This window comes from Alexandromys fortis, unplaced genomic scaffold, assembly GCF_014885135.2.
Source record: "Alexandromys fortis isolate MF-2015 unplaced genomic scaffold, M_Fortis_MF-2015_v1.1 scaffold_121, whole genome shotgun sequence".
NCBI lineage: Eukaryota > Metazoa > Chordata > Mammalia > Rodentia > Cricetidae > Alexandromys > Alexandromys fortis.
This window is the reverse complement of record NW_026068037.1, coordinates 1,541,160-1,568,203: the sequence shown is the minus strand read 5'-3', so window position 1 is coordinate 1,568,203 and position 27,044 is coordinate 1,541,160. Positions and strand designations below refer to the sequence as shown.

At 48.3% G+C, this 27,044-nt stretch overlaps 1 protein-coding gene across 3 annotated transcripts in view; it reads left to right on the top strand.

Moving 5' to 3' along the window:
- The first annotated feature begins 9,862 nt into the window (after positions 1 to 9,862).
- Positions 9,863 to 27,044, top strand: part of Rftn1 (raftlin, lipid raft linker 1) — a 192,991-nt gene continuing 175,809 nt past the window's right edge. The window contains exons 1-2 of one of the 3 annotated variants that reach the window (XM_050165080.1): positions 9,863 to 9,970; positions 25,205 to 25,357. In XM_050165080.1, coding sequence (XP_050021037.1) covers positions 25,213 to 25,357 — 145 coding nt within the window. In that variant the 5' untranslated portion in view covers positions 9,863 to 9,970; positions 25,205 to 25,212. Of the gene's footprint in view, positions 9,971 to 10,751; positions 11,104 to 25,204; positions 25,358 to 27,044 lie in introns of those variants that run through there. The other 2 variants (XM_050165078.1, XM_050165079.1) reach the window with 2 other exon arrangements.

Sequence of the window (27,044 nt, the reverse complement as noted above, 5' to 3'; positions counted from 1 at the left end):
GAGCATTTCTTGATGTGTTTCTCTGCCATTTAAGATTTCTCTGTTGAGAATTTTCAGTTTCGATCTGTACCTGATTTTTAAATTGGATTGTTTGGTTTGTTGATGCCTAATTTCTTAAGTTCTTTATATATTTTATATATTATCCCTCTGTCAAATGTGAAGTTGGTGGAATATTTTTCCTCTTTGTAGGTTGCTATTTTGTCCTATTGACACTGCCCATTGCCTTATAGACACTTCTCAGTTCCATGAGGTCTCATTCATGAATTGTTGATCTTAGTGCTATCAGTGTTCTCTTCAGGAGGTTGTCTCCTATGACCATGTGTTCAAGGTCGTTCCCATTTTCTCTCCTGTTAGGTTCACTGTGTCTGATTTAATGGTGAGATCTTTTGATTGACTTGAACTTGCATTTTGTGCATTGTGGTAAATCTAGATCTCTTTGCATTTGTCTAAATGTTCACATCTATTTAGAACAACACCATTTGCTGAAGGTGCTTTCTTTTTTCCATCATGTATTTCTGTCTTCTTCATTAAAAACCAGGTGTCCATAGGAGTGTGGATTTGTGTCTGGGTCTTCAATTGCATTAAATGCTTCAACCTGCCTGCTTTTTATGCCACCACCTGATTTTTCTTGTTGCTACTTCTCTATAGTAGATCTTGTGATCCTGCATGTGATACTTATAGCATTTTCTTCTTGCACAGAATTGTTCTACCTATACTGTTTTTTTTTTTTCCATGTGAAGTTGAGTACTGTTCTTATGAGGTTTGTGAAGAATTGTTTTAGAATTTTGATGGAAATTTTGTTGGATCTGCAGATTGCTTTTGGTCAAATGGCTTTTTTTTTTTTTTTTTTTACCAGGTTAATACTATTCTTTCCTGAGCATGGGAGATCTTCCAATCTTTTGATACTTACTTTAATTCTTTCCTCAAAGACTTGAAATTTATATCATCCCAGTCTTTCACTTTCTTGGTTAAAGTTACCCAAATTTATGTAATATTATTTGAGTTCTTGTGAAGGGTGATGTGTCCCCGATTCCTTCCTCAGTTCTTCTGTCATTTGTGTATAGGAGGGTTACTGATTTTTTGAGTTAATCCTGTATCCAGCCACTTTATTGAAAGTGTTTCTCAACCCCAGTAGAATATTTAGAGTCACTTGTGTATGCTGTCATTTCACCTGCAAGTAAAGATACCTCTGACTTACTCCATTTTGTATGTCTCTCAGTTGTCTTCCTGCTTGAGCTAAAAGTTCATATCCTATATTGAACAGAGAGAGAGAGAGTGCACAACCTTGTCTCATTCCCCACTTTAGTGGAATAGCTTTGATTTTCTCTCCATTTAATTTGATGTTGGCTATAGGCTTTCTGTAAATTGCCTTTGTTATAATTAGGTATGTCCATGGTTTCCCTAATCTCTCCAACCTTGCCCAAATTTGACAAAATTACAGAAAATATACTATCGTCTGCCTTATCTTTCTGAGTCCAAAGTTTTCTATCTAATTTACCTTTCATCATAACTAAGGAACTATAATCATAACTATCTCAGATTCACCTCCATCTAAGTCCCCAGAAGGCATTTCACTGCCTGGAAAGTCACCCAAGGTTTCTCTGTAACACCAGGCATCCAATTTGGTCCTAGCATATGTGTCAGACTTTCCTATAATGCAGGGAATTATGGTGGACTGCACTACCTTGTCTTGGCAAAGTTTGGCAGTCACCTCCCCTCTTTCCTGCTGGTCCAGTTTGGACAGTATATTGTTAACAATTAAGACAAGGGCAGTTTTTTGTCTGATATGACTAGCTCTTACCATAAGGAAACAAACTTCATATGGAGTTTTTAAGTGCCTAATATCTACTCTGAAGTAGATTGGTGCTGCCAGGAGCAGACATGTGTCTTACTGTCTGAAAAGTCATAGAAAATTAAACATTAAATGCCATATTTTGTAGTTCTTTGAAGTGTTTGAAGACCAGCTATTTAAATATATCTCTATATGACATTGAAAACATACCTAACATGAGTATAAGTGTGCCTATTGCAAATGACTATTGATCTTTATTTTTAAATATACATTATATTTTATATGAAGTGGTTAAACACAATATCCCAAAGAAGATTAGAAATATACACAGTATAAAATTTAACTTAAAAATTTATATCAGTAAGCCAAAATTTATATCAATGTAAGACATTTATGATTAATAATTTTCATAGATTAAAGTAGATTCTATAGTTTGCTTATTTCCTATCTTTATGTGGCTTAAATGTTTTATGACTCTATTTCTTTTTTAAAAGACTTTATTATTTTAAAACTATATTTTTCAATCTTAGACTGTATATATTGTTTTTCTTCTCTCTCTCCTAAGCCACCACATACTTTTTTTTTTTTTAACACACTGTGACCTTTGTTTAAAGTCCTTTTATCCTATCATTTCTATATCCACCCTTTTCTTTTCAGGAAGAGTTCCTTCAATCTAATCTCCTTTGTTCTTTTTTTTAACTTCACCAATAGCAACTTGCAACCAATCCCCCTAAAGTGATAATAAATTTCCATACCTATTTTTTTGGGAATGTGGACATAGTTACCTAGACTGCTTTCTGTTGATTGTGGGAACTGGGAATCTTTGATGGGACCTTGAAAGAAATCAGGATAGCTGTTAACTCTTTGCTGTAGTATCTTGAGAGCCTGGATCATCAATCATCAACCTGGAAGCTGTTCTGATGCTGGATCACCTGAACCATCATTTTCCTTGGTGTCTGATAGCCTTGTTCCAAAACATTTAAAGATAACACTCACATCTGTTTTAGTTCAAGTGTAGATTGTACATCATACACAAGTCAGTTAAAGATTTTATTTGTTATGTGTTGGAGCAGGTAAAACATACATCTCCTGTCTTATAGCTCTTTTAGATTTTTTTTAAATGTGTGTAGCCAGGATTTTCAGAAGTTCTTCCTCAATCAAACCTGATTTTTCTTAACCTCAAATAAATCCATAACCTTTCATTTCCTGTGGAAACGAAAGCATAACTTCTCCCTCAAAGTAACATATGTTTTTAGTTAAAATTTGAAGTCAAGATGCTTTTTTAAATATATAGATTGGATTAATTAAGCAGTTTCCATAATCAATATCTCTTAGCAACCAAAAAATTCAAAAGCAACAGAATAACATACATGACCCAGACTGTCTACTTCCCATCTTTACATGGCTTGAAAATATTTTTATTATTCTATTTCCTTTTTGAAGGACTTTATTATTTTAAAACTATATTTTTTCAATCTAAGACCATATAGATTATTTTACTTCTTTTTTCCAAGCCATCACATTCTTTTTAAACACGCTGTGACCCATTTAGAGGCTACTTTAGTCTGAATCTGTCCTTACTGTGTATCTCACTTTTTTGCCTGAGTGAACAAAACCTTTTGTATAGCTTAGATCATAGCATGCTGGTGCTGACTCCCCTTTTTGGTTTCCTGAGAGGCTAGTCTCTTCTGTGTCTGGGTGAAATGTTCTGTAGATGTCCATTGAGTCCATTCGAGTTAAAACATCTGTTAGTTCTCTTATTTCTCTGTTAACTTTCTGTCTGGTTGACCTGTCCATTGGTGAGAGTGAGGTGTTGAAGTCTCCCATTGTCTGTGTGTGGGGTTTGATGAGTAATTTAAGTTTTAGTAATGTTTCTTTTACAAATGTCTCATTAAGGGAGTTATTGATTTCTTCTATTTTTTGTCTTTTCCTTGATATTTTAAACAGAGTTTTCCATTTTCTCTTTAAGAGCTTCTATCATCTTCATAAATTTATTTTTACAGATCGTTTTCTTGTACTTCAGTTGTGTTGGAATATTTAGGTCTTGTTATATAGTATCACTGGGTTCTGGAGGTGCCACATTGCCCTTCCTTTTGGCATTTCCAAATCTGTTTGAGAAGATTATAGTATTGAGTGTTGATTCTTGTATTTTTTTCGGATGGGTGTTTTTGTTCTTTTATTAACTGTTTCATTTATTGTCTTTTGGCCCAAATGGCTAAGAATTCTGGTGATTGGCAGATCTTTAGGTCCAGTAGGGTTGCCTCAGCTGTGGTTTGTGGGGGTTTGGGCGGCTAGATTCAGTATATGTTCCTGTTCTTCCTACTGGTGTGGGCTGTACCTGTGCCTATGGAGTCTGTTCTTCCTCCTGTGTGGGTTGTGCCTGTGCCTGTGGAGTCTGTTCTTCTTACTGGTGTGGGCTGTATGTGTACCCATGGAGTCTGTTCTTCCTCCTGGTGTGGGTTGTGCCTGTGCCTGTGGAGTCTGTTCTTCTTACTGGTGTGGGCTGTATGTGTACCCATGGAGTCTGTTCTTCCTACTGGTGTGGGTTGTGCCTGTGCCTATATAATCAGCTGGAGCTGCAGGCAGATGATGAAACGGGTGGTGTTGGGGGGACAGAATCCGTGGGTGGTGTTGGGGGGACAGAATCCGTGGGTGGTGTTGGGGGGACAGAATCCGTGGGTGGTAATCATAGCACTGCAGCCTGCAGCTGAATCTCACCTGCTGGCCGGCAAGCCCTCCCTTCGTCATAACCAGTACAGGTCATTTAAGGACCCCTCCCCAGTCAGTGAGGGACCCGAGGACTGACCAGCAGCCATTGTTTAGACTGTCACCAGTGACCTTGCTTCAGCATGAGAGGGTTTTACCATAACACTAATCCGACCTGTGCTCCTAATCCACCATGGTCACTCCCAACACCGTGGACCAGAGTGTGACAAGCAGAAACATGAAAGCTACAAAGCTGCCTTGTAACAGCGACGCTGAGGTGGTCTTTGAAGGCTCTTGTAGGTGTAGACTGAGGACAGAGATGTGAGGAACTTTCCAGAGGCTCCTCGGAGATCACACCTCACTCTCTTCTTCAAGGTCTTTGGCCACCATAGTCTAAACGAGGACTGTGACTGTCCATCCTCATCTCAAGGTGACTGGACTTGGAAGCACCTGGGAGACTCCTCTGGGTGTTTCCAGCGAGGCTTACCTGAGGAGGGAAGACCCATGCCACAGGCTGGAGTCCTGGAATGAAGAAAAGGAGAGATGAAAACAGGAAACAAGCAGAAAAGGAAAGAAGACCAAGCCTAGGCATTCCTCCCTCCTGCTTTCAGACTTGGGACATAGCGTGACCAGTTGCCTCATGCTCCTGCCACCACTAGAGGTCTTCTTGACATGTGCCTTCTCTGCCACAATGTCGCTGTTTACAGCCAGCGCAGACTCCCCCTTCCCTGAGGTGCTGTGGTCAGGTTGAGCTGGTTCATCAACTTGACCCAGACCTGACTCAGCTGGGGCCTGTGGTTTGAAGGAGGATGGCCCCCTAGGCTCATACTGTTGGACTCGTGGGTCTCCAGGTGGTGGAGCTGTTGGGAAGGAATTGGGAAGTGTGGCCTTGCCGAGGGAAAGCTTTAAGAACTCCAGAGCCCCTAGCAATCCCAGACACCTTTCTCTACCTTGTGCTTGTGGACTGAGATATAGTCTCTCAGCTATTGCTTCAGCACGGGTGGTTCTGAGTTGGATAGGAAAGCAGGCTGAGCCAGCCAGTAAGGAGTGTCCCTCCTTGATTTTTGCATCAGCGCCTGTCTCCGGGTTCCTACCTTGGGTTCCTCTCCAGACTCCCCTTTGTGCTGGACTATAGCTGTAAACAGATAAAAGCTTTTGTTCCCCGAGTTGCCTTTGTCCACGATTTTTATCACAGCAACAGAAACCCCAAGAGAAGTTTACAAAAGCAGATCAGCAGCGCAGTGCTCCCCAGGAGCGTGCTCCCCAGGAGTGGCCAGCAGGCTGTGTGTGGTGAATCCTACCTCCAGTGGGACCTGGAGCTGTCCCCGCCCTGTCCTGACATTCTTCCTTTCCTCTCCTAGTTCCCCTAGGACAAGGACAGTGAGACCAGGCTGGGTGTAAGAAGGATCTGGGATAGGCAGACAGGCGAGGAGAGGCTCCTCAGCTAGATAATAATGCTGAAAAATTCCTGCCTGCGTTCTTCTGCTCCTGACCAGAGACAAAGGCCTGGCAGCTTGAAACAAAGGCGCAGCTTTTTCTCCAGCCAACACAGTAGGTATGCTTGTCCTGACAAGTTCAAGGTCAGGACACATGTACCTTACATCGTGGATCTAATAGTTTCCCCTCCTTTGTGCAAACCGGCCAACCCTACAATAGGGAATGAAACCCCCTCAAAAATCCCTGAATATGCCAACCCTTCATGGAATTCTTCAGGATTCTCCTTCCTGTGGATCTTTCTGTGTACCTTGCTGTATGTTTCCACACCCTTAATGAATGTCCTTCTTCACTGGTCTGCTGCTTCTGTCCGCTGCGTCTGAGGTCTGAGATTTTTTTTTTTTTTTTTTTTTGGTTTTTCGAGACAGGGTTTCTCTGCAGCTTTGGCGCCCGTCCCAGAACTAGCTCTATAGACCAGGCTGGCCTCGAACTCCCAGAGATCCGCCTGCCCCTGCTTCCTGAGTGCTGGGATTAAAGGCGTGCGCCACCACCTCCTGGCCTTACTCAGATTTTTCTTGCCTGGCAGAGAAAAACAACTCTGACTGAAACTCCCAGGCAGTAACAATAGTATATGAATGAAGATTAGACACTCATAGATTTTGCTGTTTCATTTCCTGTTTCTTATACCATTTCATTTTATATTTAGACCTTGTCTTTTAAACTCAAAAATTAAGAATTTTTTGTTGTTATTGTGCTAATTCTCCCTAGTAAAAACTATGTTTTTCTTTATGTCTAAACTGACAGAAAGAAGGTATGTTCAGTGTAGCTAAAAACAGTGGTTTGAAGTGGGAACATGATGGAAGGAAATTCATATTAATTAATATATACAGATAATTTCTTATTGTCCACATACTGTTATGGTTCAGTGTGAAATGTCCCTCACAAATTTATGCCTTTTGGTCTTCTCTTGATAGTAACAGGTTTTTGGGGGGAGGTGGATCTTTAGGGTTTGGGTCCATGTAAAAAATAGGGCATGGAGTGAACCTTGAAATTTATGATCAGCTCCTGATTCATGACTTCTCTCTGCTTTCTGTCAGCTACAGATGTGCAAAAGCTCCCTCACCATGACTTTCCCCACGCTGATGGACGGTACCTCCTGGACTATTGCTCTACATTCTCCATCCTCCTTCCCTTAAGTAGCCACCTTCAGGTACTCCATCCCAGTGATGAGAGGAACTGGTACAGGCGCTGGTGCTGGCACCCCACACCCTCTTTATATCTGGGGAATATGAGGACTCACATACAAGAATTCGTTGTTCAAAACACACTCTCACACACATACTGGCCATTGTGTATGTATATTGAATCTCTGGCAATATGACTTATTCACTAATATAAACCAACAACCATGTCCCACTAACAGAGTAGCCCTGAAGGGAGTGGATGCTTCTGCTCCCACCCCTGGGTGTGCAGGCTACTGGCAAAGCCAGGCCGGTGCTCAGGCTATGCAGGGAGACAAGAAGCAGAGAGCAGAGTGTTTCACCTGATTCCTGAGATCCAGTCTCAATGACGCTTTGCTTCAGAGAGCACATTCTGTCTCAGCCACAGGAGGGCCTCTGTCCCCTGAAACTCCTGTCTCACAGACTGGGAACTCAGAGATAAACCGAGGAGCAGACTCAGGACAGAATAGCAGTAATATTTGCCTTCTGCATGGGGCGGGGGGAATGGGATACTTGGCTTCATCCAACACTTCTCCAGTTGGTGATACCTGAGAACGGCTTTCTCAGTAATGCTGGTTTGACTACTTTGGACAGGAGTTGCTTGTCCATGTAGATCAATGCATATGCAAAATCACAAACTTTCTGCCTTCACCCAATTCACATTCTCCTACTGCACCGCAAGACATAATTAGAGGCTTGCCACACTGACCAAAGTGTGCTCTGTTCCAGTGTGACCAGGAGGAACCAATTTGCCAGAGTTACTCCATTACAGGGAATAAGGGGCAGGGGCTGCTCAGAAAACACCACCCTGCAGCTTCTACCACATTGTCTATGGCAGGAACCACAGCCACCATGCTTGGGAGCCGTCTTCCCATAAGTATGGACGATGGAGCACTTCTGAAGGTCACCGCACTGTGGCTGCAGAGCTACATCTGGTACTCACTATAAAGATGACTGTCTCACGGGGCATAGATGACCTATTTCGCCCATCAGCCTGAACGCCTCTCACAGGGTGGGCATAAGCTCTGGGTTTTCAGGTCTTACGAATGAACAATTGAGGCAGTCGTCCTTCATGTCCCATGCTTTTGCCAGGCCTACCTTCTGTCCCAGGTTGTTACTTCTGTCTTCAGAGTCATGGGAAGAGAGTTAGTCGAGGATAAGTTAGGAACAGGGTGTGCCTGGCTCAGGTGGAATTATGGTCCGTGTGGGAAAAGGTGGGCAGGGTAGGATGCTGTCGTCTTGGGATCAGCATAGCTAGAGGGCATTAAAACCGCTGTGGCTGTGCCTGTCACCAGATGAGGGGTGTATCAAGACCAGGGTGAAATCGCTCCAGCTAGGACACACCTTCCCTTGAGCTGAGGCGGGTTTACACAGGCCTTCCCTCCTTTTCCCAGAGTGTGTGAGGAGAACCGGCTTCCCCATTATCTCAGGCCTGTGGTTTATCAGCTTCCCACAGGCCGCATCCCAGTTCAGGGAGCATCTGTGACCTGTTGTGCAGTAATAGCTTGGTCGTTCTCGTGTTCGGCTCCCTTCACAAGTACTTAGTGTGAAATCACAGGGGAAGGAAGTGTGAGCAGGAAAAAAACAGCACTATTACACAAGCCTCCCCCCCCTCCAAGAGACTGCTGTGAGAGAATTAAAAGCTGCCGCCCTAGGACATTCTAACAGACGACACTGTGAGGTTGCCAAGGTAACCCACCAAGAGACAGCTCCAGTGTCTCTGGGACTGAGGCTGGGGAGATGAGGTCAGTTAGAGCTAAGGCCCAGCTGCCCAGGGTCTGTCCCCTAACCACCCGGCCCACAGCAGTCCAGGCTGTCTTCTGTACGACATAAGTGAAGCCAAGGCTGGGCTACTTATCAGGCATTAAAGGGAAAGCGAATGGAAACACTGTCAATAATTGTTGAATGTCGGCCACACAGCGCTTTCAATGAGCTGGATGTTCACTGCATACCTGTTTATCGAATACTGTGTACCAGGCAGGAAGCAGCATGATGTATGTAGAAAGATGGGTCAAGCATTCCAGGAAAAACAAAACTAAACTAAACTGAAAAATGAAGAACTAGGCAGAGAAAATTTATTGGAGACATTTAAATACACAGTGCTGGCAATAAGGACATTACTGAGTGGAGGAAAATAGAAAAATGTCAGAATATCTTATTAACCTCAAGGACCCAGTGTTTACAAAACAAAACCACACACAAATATAAAACTACACACACGCACAAAATGTATAATCGGAAAGAATTTGCTTAAAAATAATCTCTTCTCTCTTTCCCTCCTTTCCGATGCCCTGTGATTCCTTGGGGACCATTGGCTGCTATCTGCAGTTGCTGCTTTCCGTGTGCTCTGAGCACCCAGGGCTCTGTACAGCGAGAGTCCTGACTCTCAGGTCTCAGCAAGATCTTCAGCAGAAAGGCCTCCCTTTAACTTCACAAATAAGCTTTCAATACTAGGGGTGCCCTGGACCCTTTGACCCGGCTTGCTATTTTCTCCCAGTGGGGCAGCTGGGAATGGGAAGCAGGGATGGGAAAATGTGGACAGGTGGAGAGGCATGCCAGGAAGTGGTGGGTGGAGAGGCAAAGGTGGGAAAGAACATAAATCGGGTGGAATGGTGGCGGGAAGTAGAAGACAGATGGCTACAGGAAAGAAAATCCCAGAGTCTCTCACAAGAGTAGTCCCTGCAAACAAGGCAGTACTTCCTCCCCCTGGCGGGAGTTATTAGTACCAGACGGACCTCATTAAAACGCATGGCCTAGATCAGCCCTTCGCCGCGTAGCTCCACTGCCTAAGGACTCTTCTTTGCCCAACCAGAACAAGGTAATCAATTAGATCTCAGCCCCTTATGGTAATGATGATAATAACGATAATAGCCGAGTTATAGAATACTTCCAAGCATTTCCCATTTAATAATGCACGGGGAAGTGGCTTGGCAGATGAACAGGCCCAGTCACTCGAGTCACAAAGGAGTAAGGACAGAAGGCAGGAGCTCATCCTTACCATTTGTCTCTAGGGTTCCTGCTCTCAAAGCAGTTCTGTTCTCTTTCACTGGCCCCAAGGAGACACTACTTCACATCTTCACTTTGGTTTGTGGAATATTCTTCTTGAGGAACCCATCTTGCTAGGCTAAGATGTCCTGATCTCTCCAAGATCTTAAACCTTTGGATACCTGTATAAGGTGGGGGAGGAGGGGCTGAGGCCAGTGGCGCTACTTCTCTCCCCAGCACTATTTGCCAACAGATAAACCCGGCAGCATGCGCACTGCTTGGGGACGTTCCCACCTGTGGAATGGGTGGAGAATGTACCTCTTTCTAGCTTTGCTCCCCACCCTGGCCATCAGCATGTTGATGGCGGTCGCCTTTCCAGCATCTTGGTGCTCCCCTAAACGGGTTCCAGAGCCCGGCACTGGGGAAGGGGGGTTGGGGGGGAGGGCCGGGGTGGCTGAGCGCTGGCGGCGCACGGGGCCGACGGGTCTCTCGCGCGTGATTGCCAGGGGCCGCTAGGCTTCCCCCGAGAAGATACAGCGCAGCATATTTTGCACATGAGTTCAGAGGAAGAGGAAGTGTAGCGGGCGGACGCGCGGCGGCGGCGGCGGCGGCGGCGCGGGGTGGGTAGGGTGGGGGCAGCAGGGCTGGAGTCGGAGCGCGCAGGGCGCAAGGCGCAGCTAGCGGGAGCGCGGCGGCCACTGGCTCCTGGAAGGTACCCGCGCGGCCAGCGCCCGAGGGACCTACGACACGCGAGCGGCCGCGCCCCGCGCTCTGCCCCCACCCCCGGGGCCCCGTCGTCCGCGCGCAGCCCTGCTCTGCATGGCACAAACTTTCATCCCGGGACGCTGCACGCTGTCTCTGGGAACCCGCGCCACGGTCGCCGCCACTGGTCCCCGGAGGTAGGTGGGCGTGCGGCGAGGTGGCGCGCAGAGGCCTCGGCCGCTGGTTCCGCTGCTCCTGATCTCGGTGAGCAGGGCGACAGCTCCTCATGGCACCTCAGGACTCCAGAGCTGCCAGGCGAACCCCCTGGTCCAGGTCGCATGGGGATGGGGATTGATCGATGGGACGTCAGGTTCTGGACCAACTTTTTTTTTTTTTTAAGATAAAGAGAAAAAACAACACTCGAGTGGGTTGGGGAGACCGAGGGTCTGTCGCCTGCTGGGGGGTCATGGGCTCCGCAGGCGCAGTAACTACTAGAAGGACACGGACGGAAGCTCAGAGGCTACAGGTGGGTTAGGACCAGCTACTAGTGGTCACCCGGCCTGGCCCGGGGCAGATGGGAGCTGCCACCACCCACGTGCTCCCGGAGAGGTGTGCTCGACCCAGGGCAGCGGTGCGCGACTCTTGAAAGCAGACTAGGCAGGCGTGGAGACTCGGCGGAGATTCCGGGAACCGAGTCTTTGGCACCAGAAACGGCTATCTCCCCGCCTCCCCATCCCCTTCCAAAAGGGATTTTTCTTGCTTCATCCTATTACACTTTCTTAGGCACGGGGCTCGTCCGTATAGGCATGGGTTCTGGGCCGGGAGGAGGTCTGTGTATTGCCAGGCAAGTGATCCAGTTTGGTTCCGGCACCGCTATCTTTGGAGGCCAGAATCGCAAAGGGCAGGGTTAGCCCCGCGCCTGCTCCCTACTGCCTCTTGGTTGCCGGCTCTCAGCTGCCCCCTGTGGGCGGTGGGTGGTGTTAGTGAGTTTAGGGCTTACAAGCAAAAACTATTTGTTTTTATTTTAAAGAGTCTGGCACAGATCTTTATATGTGAGTGGCTGCCCCTTCTTGTCCGTACAGCCGTTTTCAGATGCCGGGGAAGCGGTTAGAACAGGTGTCTCCCAACCCTTGCCATGGAGTGTCATCTCAGGATAAACCTTTTCCAGGAAAGAAGCCCGGGTGTAATATGAGTGACCTACAAGTCTGTGGGTAGAGCCGCTCAACCCAGTATATCCCTGGCTGCCAGGACTCCTAATTTTACCTTCGGATTAGTTGAATTCAGAGGAAGTTCAAGTGACAGACATGTCACCAGCCGCCCTCAAAGCTTAAGCAACGAGCTGTATGGTGTATTTGCTCTAACATCAGTGAATCAGTGTAACCCTAGAGTGAGCTTGCATGCTCTTCTGCCATCTGCAGGGGTTTCATGAAGCCTGAGCAGTCCCAACCCCGAGCTGGGAGCCTCCCTGTATCCACATTTGTGGGCCAGGACATGGGCTTGTTTTGCCTTTGTCTTTCTGACATCATGGACAAGGGGCAAATGAAGTGGGTTGTGCGGTCAGCTAATGGATTTGGCGCGGGAATTGTAAAAGAATAAATTGGGGGTCCAGGTCATTGGATTCTTCCTCTCCCTCTGGAGCAGGAGATTTTGGGTTGATTTCAAGTACTTGCTTTGTCTATAGGGAAACAGGCCTGCGTGATGGGAGTTCCTGTAAACCCACTTGTGTTCCTCCGGGCTTTGCTTGCATCAGAGCTGAAGCTGTGTGGTTCCATGGCTTGGTGGCCATGGCTGTCTCACCAATGTTTCCCTATGTAGCCCTGGCTAGTCTGGATCCCTCACTATGTAGACCAGGCTGGCCTCAAACTTCCAGTGATGCCTCTTCCAAGTGCTGGACTAATGATATGCGTGACCACAACCAGCCAGCACCCACTAAAACAGACAAACAAGCAAACAAATTACCATTTAGTAAAGTTGCAACAGGGACCATATACATACATAGCTAGGCACAGTGGCATCCTTCTGTAATCTCAGAATTCAGAAGGTAGAGGAGGCTGGAGAAATATGCCTGTACATTGTTTTGACGTATGCATGCACTGTATAACAGTCCTTGTAAAGACGGACAATGTACCATCAACCTAGGTTTCTTCATAGCCACCAGTCAGTTCCAGCCCCTAACTTCCCAGTGGCAACCACTGCTCTGTCTTACCATGGGTTAGTTTGACCTGTTTACTGAACATCGTATATACAGATTCTGCAGTTCTGAATAGTTTGTTTTTTATTCAGTAATTCATTTATTTACTGATGAGTTATGTCCAGGAGGTGTGTGTATGGGTATTGTATAGCCCCCTGTTCCTGGACACATAAGTTATAGCCATGTTTTGTTAGTTGTTGGTTATTATGAAAAACAGTGCTGTGAATATTTGTACATTTGTGCACAAGTTCCCAGGGACACAGCTCCCATTCTCATGGATGGTACCCGTGTCACAGAACAGGTGTGTATAGTGTATAGAAGAAATTGCTAGGCCTTTTTCTAGTGTGGAGAGTCCATTTTACACTCATAGCAGAAGTACAGATGTATTGAAGATCACACAACAATCTTCTAGATCTAAGTCAGGATGATTAGTAAGATTATCGCTCTCCTGGGGCTGGAGGACGGTGTTCTCCAGGGAGCAGCGGGGACACTCCTGGGCATGTTTTCATAGGTAGAGGGGCCTATGAGAAGCAGACCTTGACTCTGTCAGTTAACGGGTTTAATCTTTATTGTAGAGTGTGTGTGTGTGTGTGTGTGTGTGTTCATACCACAGTTGTGTTTGGAAGGTCAGAAGATAAGTTTGGGGATTTACACTCACTTTCTGCCTAGTTTGAGGCACAAGGTCTCTCTCTTGCCTTCAGCTCCCACCTGCCCCGAGAGTCCTGGGATTACAGATGTGCTGTCCAGTTGTGGTGTGTCCTGGGGATCTGAGCTCAGCTCCTCCCACCTGCCCCGAGAGTCCTGGGATTACAGATGTCCTGTCCAGCTCTGTGTGTCCTGGGGATCTGAACTCAGCTCCTCACTCTTGCCCAGCAAACTCTTTACTCACTGAGCCATCTCCCCAGCACTTAAGTCAATTTAGACTAAAATTATTGCAGCTGCTAAGATGGATGTTGTCTCTCTTCAGAGAGCGTCACAGAGGGGATCTCCATAGAGGAATAGACCTAGATCGTGAAAGGTTAGATGCTGTCTCTCTTCAGAGAGCATCACAGAGGGGGTCTCCATAGAGGAACAGACCTAGATCGTGAAAGGTTAGATGCTGTCTTTCTTCAGAGAGCGTCACAGAGGGGGCTCCATAGAGGAATAGACCTAGATCATAAAACGTTGGATGGTTGTTATAAAAAAAAAAAAAAACAGGTTCCACAGAACCCCACTGAACTTCTGCCTAGAAACTCCTGGGGGATTCTGGGCCATTGGTTGTGCTGATGTGAATTTCGTGGAGGTGCCCTTTGTGTTTCGCCATGGTGGGCGTTTTCTTTGGGATGCAGGGCAGAGTTGGAGTGGGTAAGGACGGAGCAACTTTGCTGAGAATGTGATTCACCTATTTGTGAGAAACATAGTCAGGCGCCCCCAGACTCTTATTACTGAGAAAAGGGGTGAGGCCTCTGAGAGTCTCTCCCACTGTAGTCTCTCTCTGTGGGACCTAAGGCAGGGCCTGACCTGGTGTGATCCAGGAGACAGGAAATGTGGTTCTCTGGTGGAACACAGGGTGAAATATTTCCATATCCTCAAGGTGTCTCGGGAGACTCGTGCAGTCTCGAGACACTGGAAAGGGTCTTGGGCTCTGTCATTTATGGAACTCCAGTAAACACTGTGTGGTGCAGGCCACAAGGAAAGGGCACAGGAAACATCCATGAGAGGACTGAGCAGCCATCTGGGTGGCTGTATCTTCGGGGGTTGGCAGTGGCTGTGGTTGTGGAGAGATCATGGTCCCAGCTCTCAGCAGATGGTTCACCCCCGTGGGGGGATGGTACTAACTATTCATACCCAGAACAACTTTGCCCACAGAACTTCAGGGTAGTAGCATCATTCTGTTTCATAACAGATTTCCATCGCTATTAACCAAATAGTGCTAGGTTCTGCTTGGCACCTTATTTGTGTCACCTAAGTTGTCTTCAGGAGAGATGAGAGCTGATGCCATTTGCTTTTCAGACTGGAGGAGGTCAGCATTCCACAAGCCTTGCGCTCACTTCCCGCGTTTCTGAAGCCTGCAGGGGAGACGGTGGCACTCGGGTGCAGCATCTCCTGGAGTGCAGCACACAACAGATGAAGACATAGCATAACAGAGTGTCAGTGGGGCAGCCAGACAAAATGACAGGAAATGGCCCTCTGCAGTCACTTCCTTCAGTGTCCTGTGTACCTCTGTCTCACAGGCACAGAGTTTTGGCACAGTTGGGCTTGTAGAGCTCTGACTTTGAAGGTTGGTGTGGTGCCACATACCTGTGATCTGAGCATTCAGGAGCTGTAGGCAGGAAGAAGGAGATTTCAGGGCTAGCCTGGGCTATCAACAAGAGCCCCCAACTCAAAAAGTAAAATAAGGGTCAGCAAGATGGCTCAGCAGGCAGAGATGCTTATCTAGGAAGCCCGATGGCCCGAGTTCAGTCCCTGAAGCTCAGGGCGGGAATTGTCCTCTGACCTTCGTGAGCACACCTTGGCACAAGTGCACATGTGGCTATAACCTGCACACACACACACACACACACACACACACACGCACACATGCACACGCACACTTTTGGTTGTTTGGTTTGTATTTTGGAGAGAGGGTAACTTTCTCTGTAGACCAGGCTGGCCCCATACTCTCCTGTGTGAAAAGGTACCGGTCAATTGGGGTTGTGATGTCACTGAGGTCTGGAGTACCGTGGTCACTAGCCGTGTGTAGCTGTCAGCATGTGGATTTAAATGAGCCGAAGTTGGCTAAAACCAGACTGCACTTCTACCGGAGTACTAGCCACAGTTTAGATGTCTAGAGCCCTGTGCACTGGAGCCGTGTCTGCCATTGCTGCTAGCTCTGTGGGACAGTTGCTTTGTGCTGTGCACATTGCCTTACGCTTCGCTTGAGAACTGGCTCCAGGGTGGCAACGGCTCGGGCTCTTTCCTCCTCACCGACAGATGCACTTTGGCAGGCATTCCTTTTATGTTTACCCTTCGGAGGATTGGAGGATGGGGGGGGGATATGTGTGATAGCTTTCCTCCTGGGGGTGGGGGTGGGAGTGTGTGTGTGTGTGTGTGTGTGTGAGTGTGTGTGTGTGAGAGTGTGTGTGTGAGTGTGTGTGTGTGAGTGTGATAGCTTTCCTCCCGGGAGGGCGGGGGGAGTGTCATAGTTTTCCTCTCAGTCACAGTTTTTGACATAGATTCGAGTTTCTCTTTTCTCCTGGGCCCCCAAAGGGGCTTTTCATTATTATCATTGCATATTTTATCAAGATATATTTTCATGAAAAATCAGTACGGCAGGCAGTTCAGGGTCCCTGCTTGAGTCCTCTTAATTTCTTGCTCTCAAAATAAGAATCTAGTCCAGCTTTTAAATATGCGTTTGTGTGAATGACATCCTACCTGGGCTGAATTCAGAAAGGGAAAGTGTTCTCAATGGGCCAGAGCTAGACACTCAGCATACATTCTCTAGGGATGGCTGTTTGCCAGGGCTGAGGCAGGGGTGTTATCTGCGAGGGGGGAGCAGGAAGGATGGAGAAAGAGGGTCAGGAGCTCTAGCTGTCCCCGTTATTCAAAGGCTCTTACCTTTATGTGGGGATCAAAGAAGAAGGGAAGATGGTCCCCACTGTTCGTGGCCAGATTCAGACAACTGAGCCTGTCACTGTGGGACTCTGAGCGGCTCATCTGCTTCATAATCCTACATCAAAGGCTTCCACACTTTCATTCAGGCGCTGACGACTTTCCCTGGCTTCTCCACAGGAAATGCTCCATTTTGTTGCCCTATATCTCCTCAGAGTGGGAGCTTTGCTGAGGGTGATCGCCTTCAGTTGTGTTTGTATTTGGAAAGCACCTACTTCCCACTTCGCCTGTGCTGAGGAACTCGAACCCCTTTGTAGGCCTGTTCTCCCGTGTTCGGATTTGAGGGTGCTGTGATCGCTGCTGTCCATGATGAAGTTAGGTGGGAAGAGATTTGGGTGGTCACAGAACTGTTAATGGAATGTGTCAGTTCTACGTATTTTCAAATTTCAGGAATATAAAGTACAGACCCACTTGTTTAATAAATCCTTTCTCAATTTAGAAAGGGTTTGTGTTACCTGGCAGTTGTGGCAATGCTTTTAATCCTAGCACTTGGGAAGGCGGGAGCAGGCGGATTTCTGAGCTAGAGGCCAACCTGGTCTACAGAGTGAGTTCCAGGACAGCCAGGGGTACACAGAGAAACTCTGTCTTGGAAAAGAAAAGGGGGTGGGTTATGTGTGTGCATGTATCTTCTGACTCCTTATAAGTACCCTTTCTGTGTGATGTAGCAATCCATGCCAGGTTACAAGGACTCTATAACGGATAACAAGCCGTGGTGCTGGATGGTTGACACTTCTCTGTCTACTGCATGGTGTTGGGGATGGGATTCAGGGCCTTGGGTATGAGAGACAGGTGCTCTACCACTGAGCCAGGCCCCAGTGCCTCTGGGTAACCTTTCTGATCCTCATTCTGCATGCCTGGGGTATCTTAACCTGTGTTCAGCATTGACCGTCTTTATGTAGCTGTCACTGGACAAGAAGACGTCACGCTTGTCTCTGTCACAGCTTTAAAAACTGACCCAGGGCTTCCTGGAAGTCACGCCTAGGAAGTAGGTCACCAAGGTTTGAAGTAGGCTCTCTGACTCCTGTGCCTGCACATCCAAACCCTGGACTGAACTTTAAGAAGCTGAACTTTGGCTGCAGAGATGGTTCAGTGGGTAGAAACACCTGTCAACAAGCCTGCTGACCTGAGTTAGACCCCAGGACTAATGCATTTGCCTTAATTGTTTAAGTATTAATAAAAACTCAGGACTCATTGAGGTAAAAATCTGATAAATCCAAAGAACAGTGGAGGAAAAAATGGCTGACCCTACGAGCCACATTTCCAGGTCGAAAAGCCTGCAGCCTCCAAGCCCTTCCTTCTTCCTATCTTCCACTGAGTCGGCCAGAAAACTCTATGGTCCATTCCAGCCAACTGACCATGAATTCCGCCCTCAAATCCAAGGTCTGACTTCATTGGTGCTCTCAGAGTGACAACACAAATCTGCAACACAGGACCCACATGGCGGAGGGAGAGAACTGAGTCCTGCAATCACGCTTTGCCCTCTGCATGCTTACTGTAGCATATGTACCCTCCCGTGAATAAAATAGAACAACCACAACAATAATATAGCAATAATAATGATGATGATGATGATATAAAAAGTAAAGTGAACTTGAAGGCCACAGGGCCATATTTCAAAGGTGCTTGGGCCACCGCTCCTTATCCCGAGGACTGCTCTGCCACCTCCTTTGTGATGTTGTTGAATGTTACTTCTGGGTGACACCTTCCCCGGCAGTGCCACCTTTCCCTTCGTAATTACTCCCCTCTCTGTGTTCTTTCTCCACTCGACATGCTTTGAAGATGAAATCTCATTATTTTTCTTTATATATCTGTTGTCTAATTTTGTGCTCTGGAAGATACAGTCCATGAAAGAAAGTGTTGTTTGAATGTTTCCTGGGGAGTTGGCAGCATCTGTTCATTCCAGACGTGGCACCAATGACAGACCAGAGTGTCACTCTACCCAAGGCTAGCTTTGTGTACTAACTATTCTGTGTGCTTACTTACAGAGCATGAGTAAGGGGTTTCTTACAAGGGTGCGTGGCCTCTAAAGATCCCTACCACCGAGAGTCTCACCCCAGCATGGATGATACCTTCTCCGTGGCCACATACTCAGACATGTCCCTCAGCAGCAGCCCTGGCCCAGATGACATCATGGCCCCAGATGGCAGGCCAGGCCACTCAGATTGGCGTGGCCCTGGTGTCTACATGGCCCTTGGGCACCCTGTTGACATTTCTTTATTGGGGATGTCACCATTAGAGCTTCACTTGAGATTCCAACCACTCCCTCCTCTGTCTCCCTCCCCATTCCCAGCTGTGTGTAATTTTTCCCTGACTGCATGTGGCCTCTGGGTATGTTAAAATATATGGAGTGTGAAATGCTAGCTGGGCGGGCACTCCATCCCTAGCGCTCCAGGAGAGTTATCGTTAATGCTGGAGTGATTCTTCAGAATTGCGGCAGTCTGGGGGTCAGCCATGCTTCCTTAAGTAAGCCCAGTGAGCTCATTGTTTCACCAAGCTAGACATGGGTGGAGCGGTGACTTGGGTCTGTTGTTAGTGTTGTGTCTCAGAAGGACAGAGAGGTTCATGCTGCTCTAGGAGAAAAGCTCAGTGAGAGCCTGTCTCACATGCCTGGGGATGTTTGCTGGGTGGCTTGTGTTGGGGATGGAGGACTACAACACCAGCTCTTCTTGGAGCTCTGGCCTCCTTATCCTGGGATATTTGGACTTGTCGGCTCCCAGAAGCCAATGAGCCAACTCCTTAAAATGAATCTCCCTCCCCCTCTCTCGCTCTCTGTCTCTGTCCTGTCTCTCTCTGTTTCTCTCTCTCTCTCACTCTGTCTCTGTCTCTGTCTCTCTGTCTCTCTGTCTCTCTCTCTCTCTCTCTCTCTCTCTCTCTCTCTCTCTCACACACACACACACACACACACACACACACACACACGTATGCACCTCTGCATCCCATAGCCTACTGATGTCCCCCCTGAGAAAGCTGGCTGTATCTGAAGGTCTCGGTGGGTTTCAAGTGGTGTTTCAGTGGACAGAGGATTGAGTGTGCTGTAAGACAGGTGGGCCCTGGGGGGTTGAGCCTGGATGCTTCCAGGGAAATGTGGCCACCGCAGGTGCCAAGGAAGGGCAGGCCTACTAGGCAAGCGGTTTGTTCCCTTTGGAGTGTATTCTACAGTGGTAGGAATACTCCGGGTCACAGAACGTCTCTGGGACTGGAGACAACTGTCTGGGGAGTCACATAGGAGGGAGACTTTACCAAGCAGGTTCATTTATGGCAAGAAGGGGTAGGGCTGCTAAGAAGGGAGGTAGTGGCATGCGTGTATGTTTTTTATCACACACAACAATACCATATATTGGGATTCCAGAGTTCATACCCCAGAAACACTGAAATCCTTCACAGGCAGGGGAACAAAGGGTAGTTTACATTTTTAAGGGAACCCGGCAATATCTGTGCGAAACCCTTCCTGGCTTGAGACAGTTCGCTTGACATCATATTCACATTGAACTCCAGGGTGACTGCTAAGGAAATCACTGCTGTGACTTCGATGTTTGGGAAGCTGGGAGGCATCTAGCTTTCAGGAAGAGTCAGTGAGTGATTGGCATTACTTAGGAAGGGACAGATTGGTTTCTCCCTGTACAGATGTACTAACTTCCCAAAGGGTCTAGTTACGAGGCTAGACACATTAAGTTGTTGAATTTCTAGAAGTTAGCAAATGGTACCTACCGCTAGGAATGCCTGTCGCCTGGGGCTGCCATTCAAACCACAGAGAAACACTCAGGGCTGCTCCCCGAGCCTGCGCTGAGAAGGGCAGGTCTCTGCTGTCCGCTGCTGTGGATTTCACAGGTAGGGAGAAAGCAAAGGCAGGGGTCATAGGAAGAGAGAGGACAAGGGCTGAGAGGCCGTGCCCCAAACGTCGCCTTTCTGCAAAAGATCAAATGTGGGGATTAAATAAGGCGAAAGGTCTGCCCTTGTCGAGCCCAGGTGGGGGCACGGGGTGTCGCCTAGCTTTCCATATGTTCCGAGTGGAGCCTTAGACCAGCATGAGGAGACGGAAACAGGAGGCCGGCCCAGAATAGCAGTTCCTGGATGGGTGCGGGTGCGCTTGGGGGGATGAGGATGGCAGAAGAGCCCCGGAGGGTGTCTGACACAGAAAGGGGTTCTAGACTGGAAGCCGAGAGTGAGAGCTGCTTCTCAGGCCTGGGCGGAAGCCTCGGGAGAGATCTGGGCCTCCTGGGTCCTGCTGTTAGGGAGTTAGAGCAGGTTGCAAGGTAGAGCAGGGATCCTCTCTGCCCCCACAGCGTTGAAGGCATGCTAAATCCACAGCTGACCTTTGGAGTCCATCGGGCACTGCAGAAATAGCAGCATGTGTAGTGTGAGGCTGAGCTGTGGGCACCACTGGGGTCCACTTCGCTCTCAAGTCATTCACTCTGAGCACAGCCTGCGGTCATGCGATAAAGACACGCCCTCAGCCTGTAGCATGTTCTCATGGCAGAGAACAGAGAGACCTCTCCCCATAGGCAGCATCAACATCCCTCATGTAGAGACATAGTCTCTCTTGGTACATATACTGACTGGTTTTGTGTCAGCTTGACACAAGCTAGAGCCATCAGAGAGAAAGGAGCCTCAGTTGAGGAAATGCTTCCATGATACACAGCTGTAGGGCATTTTCTCAATTAGTGATTGATGTGGAGGACCCAGCCCATGGTGGGTGGTACCATCTCTGGACACAAGGAGCAAGCCAGTAAGCAGCTCCTCTCCATGGCCTCTCATCAGCTCCTGCCTACAGGTTCCTGCCCTGTTTGAGTTCCTGCCCCGACTTCCTTCAGTGATGAACAGCAATGCTGAAGTGTAAGCCAAATGAACACTTCCTCCCTGATTTGCTTTTTGGTCATGGTGCTTGATCACAACAATGGAAACCCTAACTCAGACAGTCCACCTTCTGCCTAGCTAACTTCTCTTTGGTTGTTTTTCTTGGGGTCTGGGGATGGAATGACCCCCCAGACCCCAGGCACCAGCATTTAACAGTTTCCTCTTGATTCCAAAGGACAACCAAGGTTGAAAGCTTTGTTTCAGCTGGAGCTTCACAGATGTCACTGTAGCTCTGGTCACAGGCCTTGGGTGAGGCTTACAGTGATGCATTTCTTGATCCCAGGGGTGCTGAGCTGTTCTTGCTTTCTTTTTATAAAAGCTGCTGTGGCTGTGGTGTCTGCTCACAGCAACAGAACACTAAGACAGTCGCCACTCTCTAGTTTCTACGTTTCCCTTGCTTTCTGATTCTCTAATGAGTATCTGATTCTCTAATTCATCTAATGAGCATGAGTGTGTTTCACTGTACTGAACCCCCTGCAAGATCATCACGTGGTTCTGAGAAGTGGGACCGTAGGCGTTCTCGTGCCTTGTGACACACTTTTGTTGGTACAGGTCTAGAGTGGATTAAATGACCAGACAGGTGTGCCTGCAGCGTCCACACACCTCGCCATTTCTCCAGACTAGGTCACTCTTGGGATAAGCAGGAGAATCCGTGTGCTCTGCTTTTATTTTTTTTTTAATTTGAAGATGTAAAAATATTGGTGACCTGATTTGGTAGCATTTATTCATATGAGATATTTATTAGGGAAATTTTATGCAAAAACTAGCATATTCTCAATTACAAGTCAGATAATTAAAAATGAAATTGGGGGCTGGAGAGATGGTTCAGAAGTTAAAAGTGCTCACTACTCTTGCAAAAGACCCAGGTTTGGTTCTCAGCACCCACATGGAGAGGTGACAGCTGCTTGTGATCCTAGTTCCCAAGGGTCTCAGCCCCCGCTTCTGGTCTCCATGGGACCAAGAATGCATATGGTGCACAGACATACATGTAGGCAAATGCTTAAACACATAAAATTCAAAATAAAGTAAATATTTAAAGCGAACAGAAAGCTTAAATCAAATCTCAAGCATCTCTGTACCCTCCCCAGCACTTGGCACGAATGAAGATCCCTGATGCTCAGACAGAAGCATTTCAGATTTCAGAATCTTAGACCGGGAGATATTTGCATAGACTCCCTCATTTGAGCTCCCTCATCTGAAACTGCAAGGTCCTAAATGCTCCAGAATCCAAACTTTTTCAATATCATTTCTCAAAAGGTTTCAGGCTTTGAGTGTTCAGTCTGGAGATGGCTAACCTGTATAAGTGGCTGGCCTAGCCTCCACTCTCTCCCCGTGGCCCTTCTGCCATTCCCCTGATGAGCGGGAGACTTGAGTTCCCCATCTGTTCCTTCATCAGCTGTATGTATCCATCCTGTCCCATGCTCGTTGAGGGTGTCCCAAGATGGCTGCTTTGTTTCCCTGGTCTTTTCCTTGCTCACCTGAGGTAGTCCTAGATGGAGCACGGTGGTGTAAGAACCCACTCCCATCAGCTGGAGAGAGCTGAGAGCGGCGTTCCCTCCCCACTCTGCTTTGGTGAGGACAATGGCGCATGAGCTCTCTCAAGTGCAGTCCGAGTATTGAAGCTGGTTGGCCTGCAGGTGTACAGGTGCTCTTCTGGGAGCTCAGCCAATCCCTGGATCCCTCCACGCCCTGACTGTGCTCCTAAGAACAGACAGATTTAACCTGAAATCTGTGTCGCTCTCTCCCGACTTCTGTGCTTAGATCTCCCTTTGCCTGTCCCTCTCCACGCTTCTCTGCAGGACTCTGCCAGTTGGGACATTGGCCCCTTGGCTTGTCTTTTCCCTGATGATAGAGCACCACCATGCCCAGCTGTAAAGGCTGTCACAGGGGTTAGGTAAAGGGCTTAGGTCTAGCCTCTACTCTGCTCTCCAAGCCGCAGCTGGGGCAGGGCTGCGTTTCTCGGAGGTCAAGACCTGTCCATCTCACAAAGGCACTATGGGAAGTGGTGACTCTCACCTTTTGACCTGGTAGGCCAGGATGTCAGACTCCACAGCTTGCCATTCCTCTTCTACTTCATCCCTTTACTCTTTCAGGGTCTCTGTCGTCTCTGCATGCCCAAATCTGTGTGGCAGAGCTCACTTCAGCTTCCCCAGGCTCCCACCAGCCTTGTGCTGTGATTCCAGAGCCTGCCCTTTCTCAGGGGAGCACTGAAAGACACTGTACCTCTGGACTCTTTGGATTCTTGGTCCCAGCACTCGGGAAGCTCCTCCCTCCCTCCCCTGCCCCGCACACAGCAGGAACTTGCGCTGCACAGTTCTCCAGCGGTCTTCACACACAATGTAGTTATCAGTTTACACAGACCGCATATCCGCACATAAATCATGTGTGCTCTGGTTCCTGGACACTAATGTTCCCTTATTAAGGCATAAGTCCAGCTTCCGGCTTCCATCAATTCTCTCTGACGTCTTTCTTAATTACTGCAGAGTAGAGGCTGCCGTGGCTATGCCGCTCTTTCCTTCCAGTCTTCCATTCATTCTCCCGTCCCATGCCCTTACTGCTTTTCCGAAGTTCGGTTTGTTTTTCTGGAATTTACCAAATTGCTTTAGGAAGCTAGGAACACTGTGAATGGATTGGTGAAGGAAATCCTTGTCTTTGGAGGAACGGTTCGTGTGTGTGTGTGTGTGTGTGTGTGTGTGTGTGTGTGTGTGTGAGAGAGAGAGAGAGAGAGAGAGAGAGAGAGAGAGAGAGAGAGACACTTTTGGCCAATTCAGTTTGTATTTTAGGCAAACATTTTCTGTAGTAGGACAGTATCCGGAGAGGAAGAACAGTTAGTGCCCAGGGTGTAGAAGGAACCTAACCTTCCCATAAAATGTCACCGTGTGAATGTCATTCTGTCCAAATAAACAGAAAACAGTCACTGACTTCAGCCAGAGAACAAGGGAATCCCATCTCTGCTTACCCTTCCCCATCTCTCCACTTCCTTTGTGAGCCGAGGCCACTGCTTTTCCAGCACGTGTGGATGCGGCTCATGTCTCGCTGGCCTCATTAGGCTCTGTCACTTTTCATTTTAATCTGAGATGGCTGGAGGTGGGGGAGCCTACGGCTATTTCCTGCCGTTTGGTCTGAAAAAGAAGAGAAGGGGGGCTATTAGACAAGACCCTTAAAAATACCAGCGTCTACTTTTTGAGATGTTTGAATATCAATTCCTGTCTAAATAATTACCGTTGAGGGGAGAAGGGATGCCAGAGTTTAGAGACTGTAACAACAACTTATTATCCCCCTTAGCAACTGAGCGGAAGGTGACATGCGTCTTGCATTTCTGCAGATGGGCTGACAGCGTAATACACGCTGTTGCTTTTTAGGCCCTGCTTTTTTAATCATCTGTACAGATGGCGGTGGAGGAAGCTACTCAGAGGTATTATTTTCCTCAAAGAGAGGAGATAAAATTCAAAGCAGGGCCATTTTTGGGGTCACTCAGATCTGTAAGGATGGCTGGTAATGGCTTCCTCATAGGAAGAGAGGTGGCTTGGTCCCCTGTATCTGGAGCTGTATTGAATCACATGTGTGATTTCCTGGGCACTGAGGTCTTTGATGTAGTCCTCCAGAAAATTGGGGGTCTTTTATGCTACTGTGCTTCAAAATTATCGCTAAAAACACCTCCATCTCTCTGTTTGTTTCCCTTTTGGTCAGCTGTCGCAATGGGCTGCAGTTTGAACAAGGTGGAGAAGCAAGAAGAGAAGCGGCCTGGGAACATTTACTCAACTCTGAGGAGACCTCAGGTGGAGACGAAGGTAGATGTGACCTACGAATACCGCTTTCTAGAGTTCACCACGCTGACTGCCGGTGAGTCCAGGGCCCGGGAGGGTGGCTGGCTAAGACACAGGGTAGGAGGACAGTCGAGAGGTCTGGGCTTCTGTATCTGTCTTTGCCAGAGAGTGGCTGGCTAAAGTAACAGCTAGTTAGTCTTTCACTCAGTCGTTTTAGCATTCAGGAGACTGAGACAGAAGGAACTGCGCCACATGGCCAGACATGACCAGTGGGTCAGTCGTCAGTTGCAAAGTAAAACTATAAGTTTCCCCTACGTTAATATGTCCTTCCCGCCTCCTCCACATTCACATGACCAGTGTTTCCTTCTAGTCAGTCTGGGCCAAGCATTGCCCAGTCTGACAGGATGAGGGGTCATCTCCCACAACCAGTGCCCTAGGTCTGAGAGGACAGGATATGGCCCTGGGATGGCTGGTAAAGAATGCTCAAGTTACCATGGTAGAGTACGTCCTGAGCTCCTACTTTGTGCAGTCGGGCCGAGGCTGGGAGTACCGGAGGTTATTCTGGCAGATGGAGGAAAGCCTTTGACTTGTATAAAACAGCACGGTAGGTTCCACTCATGAATTGAATGCTGTGTAAAATGGAAGAGACTTGCTCTTCCTTTGGGGTGTCAGAAAATTAAGAGCATGGACCAACATTTTCCTGAGTGTATCTTTAGATATTGTGCCCTTGGGTGCCTGAGGAAGACTTTAAGCGTCTGTGCGTGTGAAGGAGACAGGGAACAGCCCTCCCCAGGAAGGCTGGTCCACGGGCTGCTTTAGAGTGGTAGGGCCCCAGGCTCCTGGGCTGCAGGATCAGTCCCAGTTCATAAAATGGACTTCATAGAGCGGTGTGTCCCTGTCACAGGGCTGGACTGTGTGTCTCTGTCACAGGGTGGTGAGTTCTCTCACAGGGCAGTGTGTCCCCGTCACAGGGCTGGGCGGTGTGTCCCTGTCACAGGGCTGGGTGGTGTGTTCCCGTCACAGGGCAGTGTGTCCCTGTCACAGGGCTGGGCAGTGTGTTCCTGTCACAGGGCTGGACGGTGTGTTCCTGTCACAGGGCTGGACGGTGTGTTCCTGTCACAGGACGGTGTGTCCCCGTCACAGGGCTGGGTGGTGTGTTCCCGTCACAGGACGGTGTGTCCCCGTCACAGGGCTGGGCGGTGTGTCCCTGTCACAGGGTGGTGAGTTCTCTCACAGGGCTGGACTGTGTGTCTCTGTCACAGGGTGGTGAGTTCTCTCACAGGGCAGTGTGTCCCCGTCACAGGGCTGGACGGTGTGTCCCCGTCACAGGGCTGGGTGGTGTGTCCCCGTCACAGGGCTGGGCGGTGTGTTCCCGTCACAGGGCTGGACGGTGTGTTCCCGTCACAGGGCAGTGTGTCCCCGTCACAGGGCTGGGCGGTGTGTCCCTGTCACAGGGCTGGGCGGTGTTTCCCGTCACAGGGCTGGGTGGTGTGTTCCCGTCACAGGGCAGTGTGTCCCTCTCACAGGGCTGGGCAGTGTGTCCCTGTCACAGGGCTGGGCGGTGTGTTCCCGTCACAGGGCTGGACGGTGTGTTCCCGTCACAGGGCAGTGTGTCCCTGTCACAGGGCTGGACTGTGTGTCTCTGTCACAGGGTGGTGAGTTCTCTCACAGGGCAGTGTGTCCCCGTCACAGGGCTGGGCGGTGTGTCCCTGTCACAGGGCTGGGCGGTGTGTTCCCGTCACAGGGCAGTGTGTCCCTCTCAC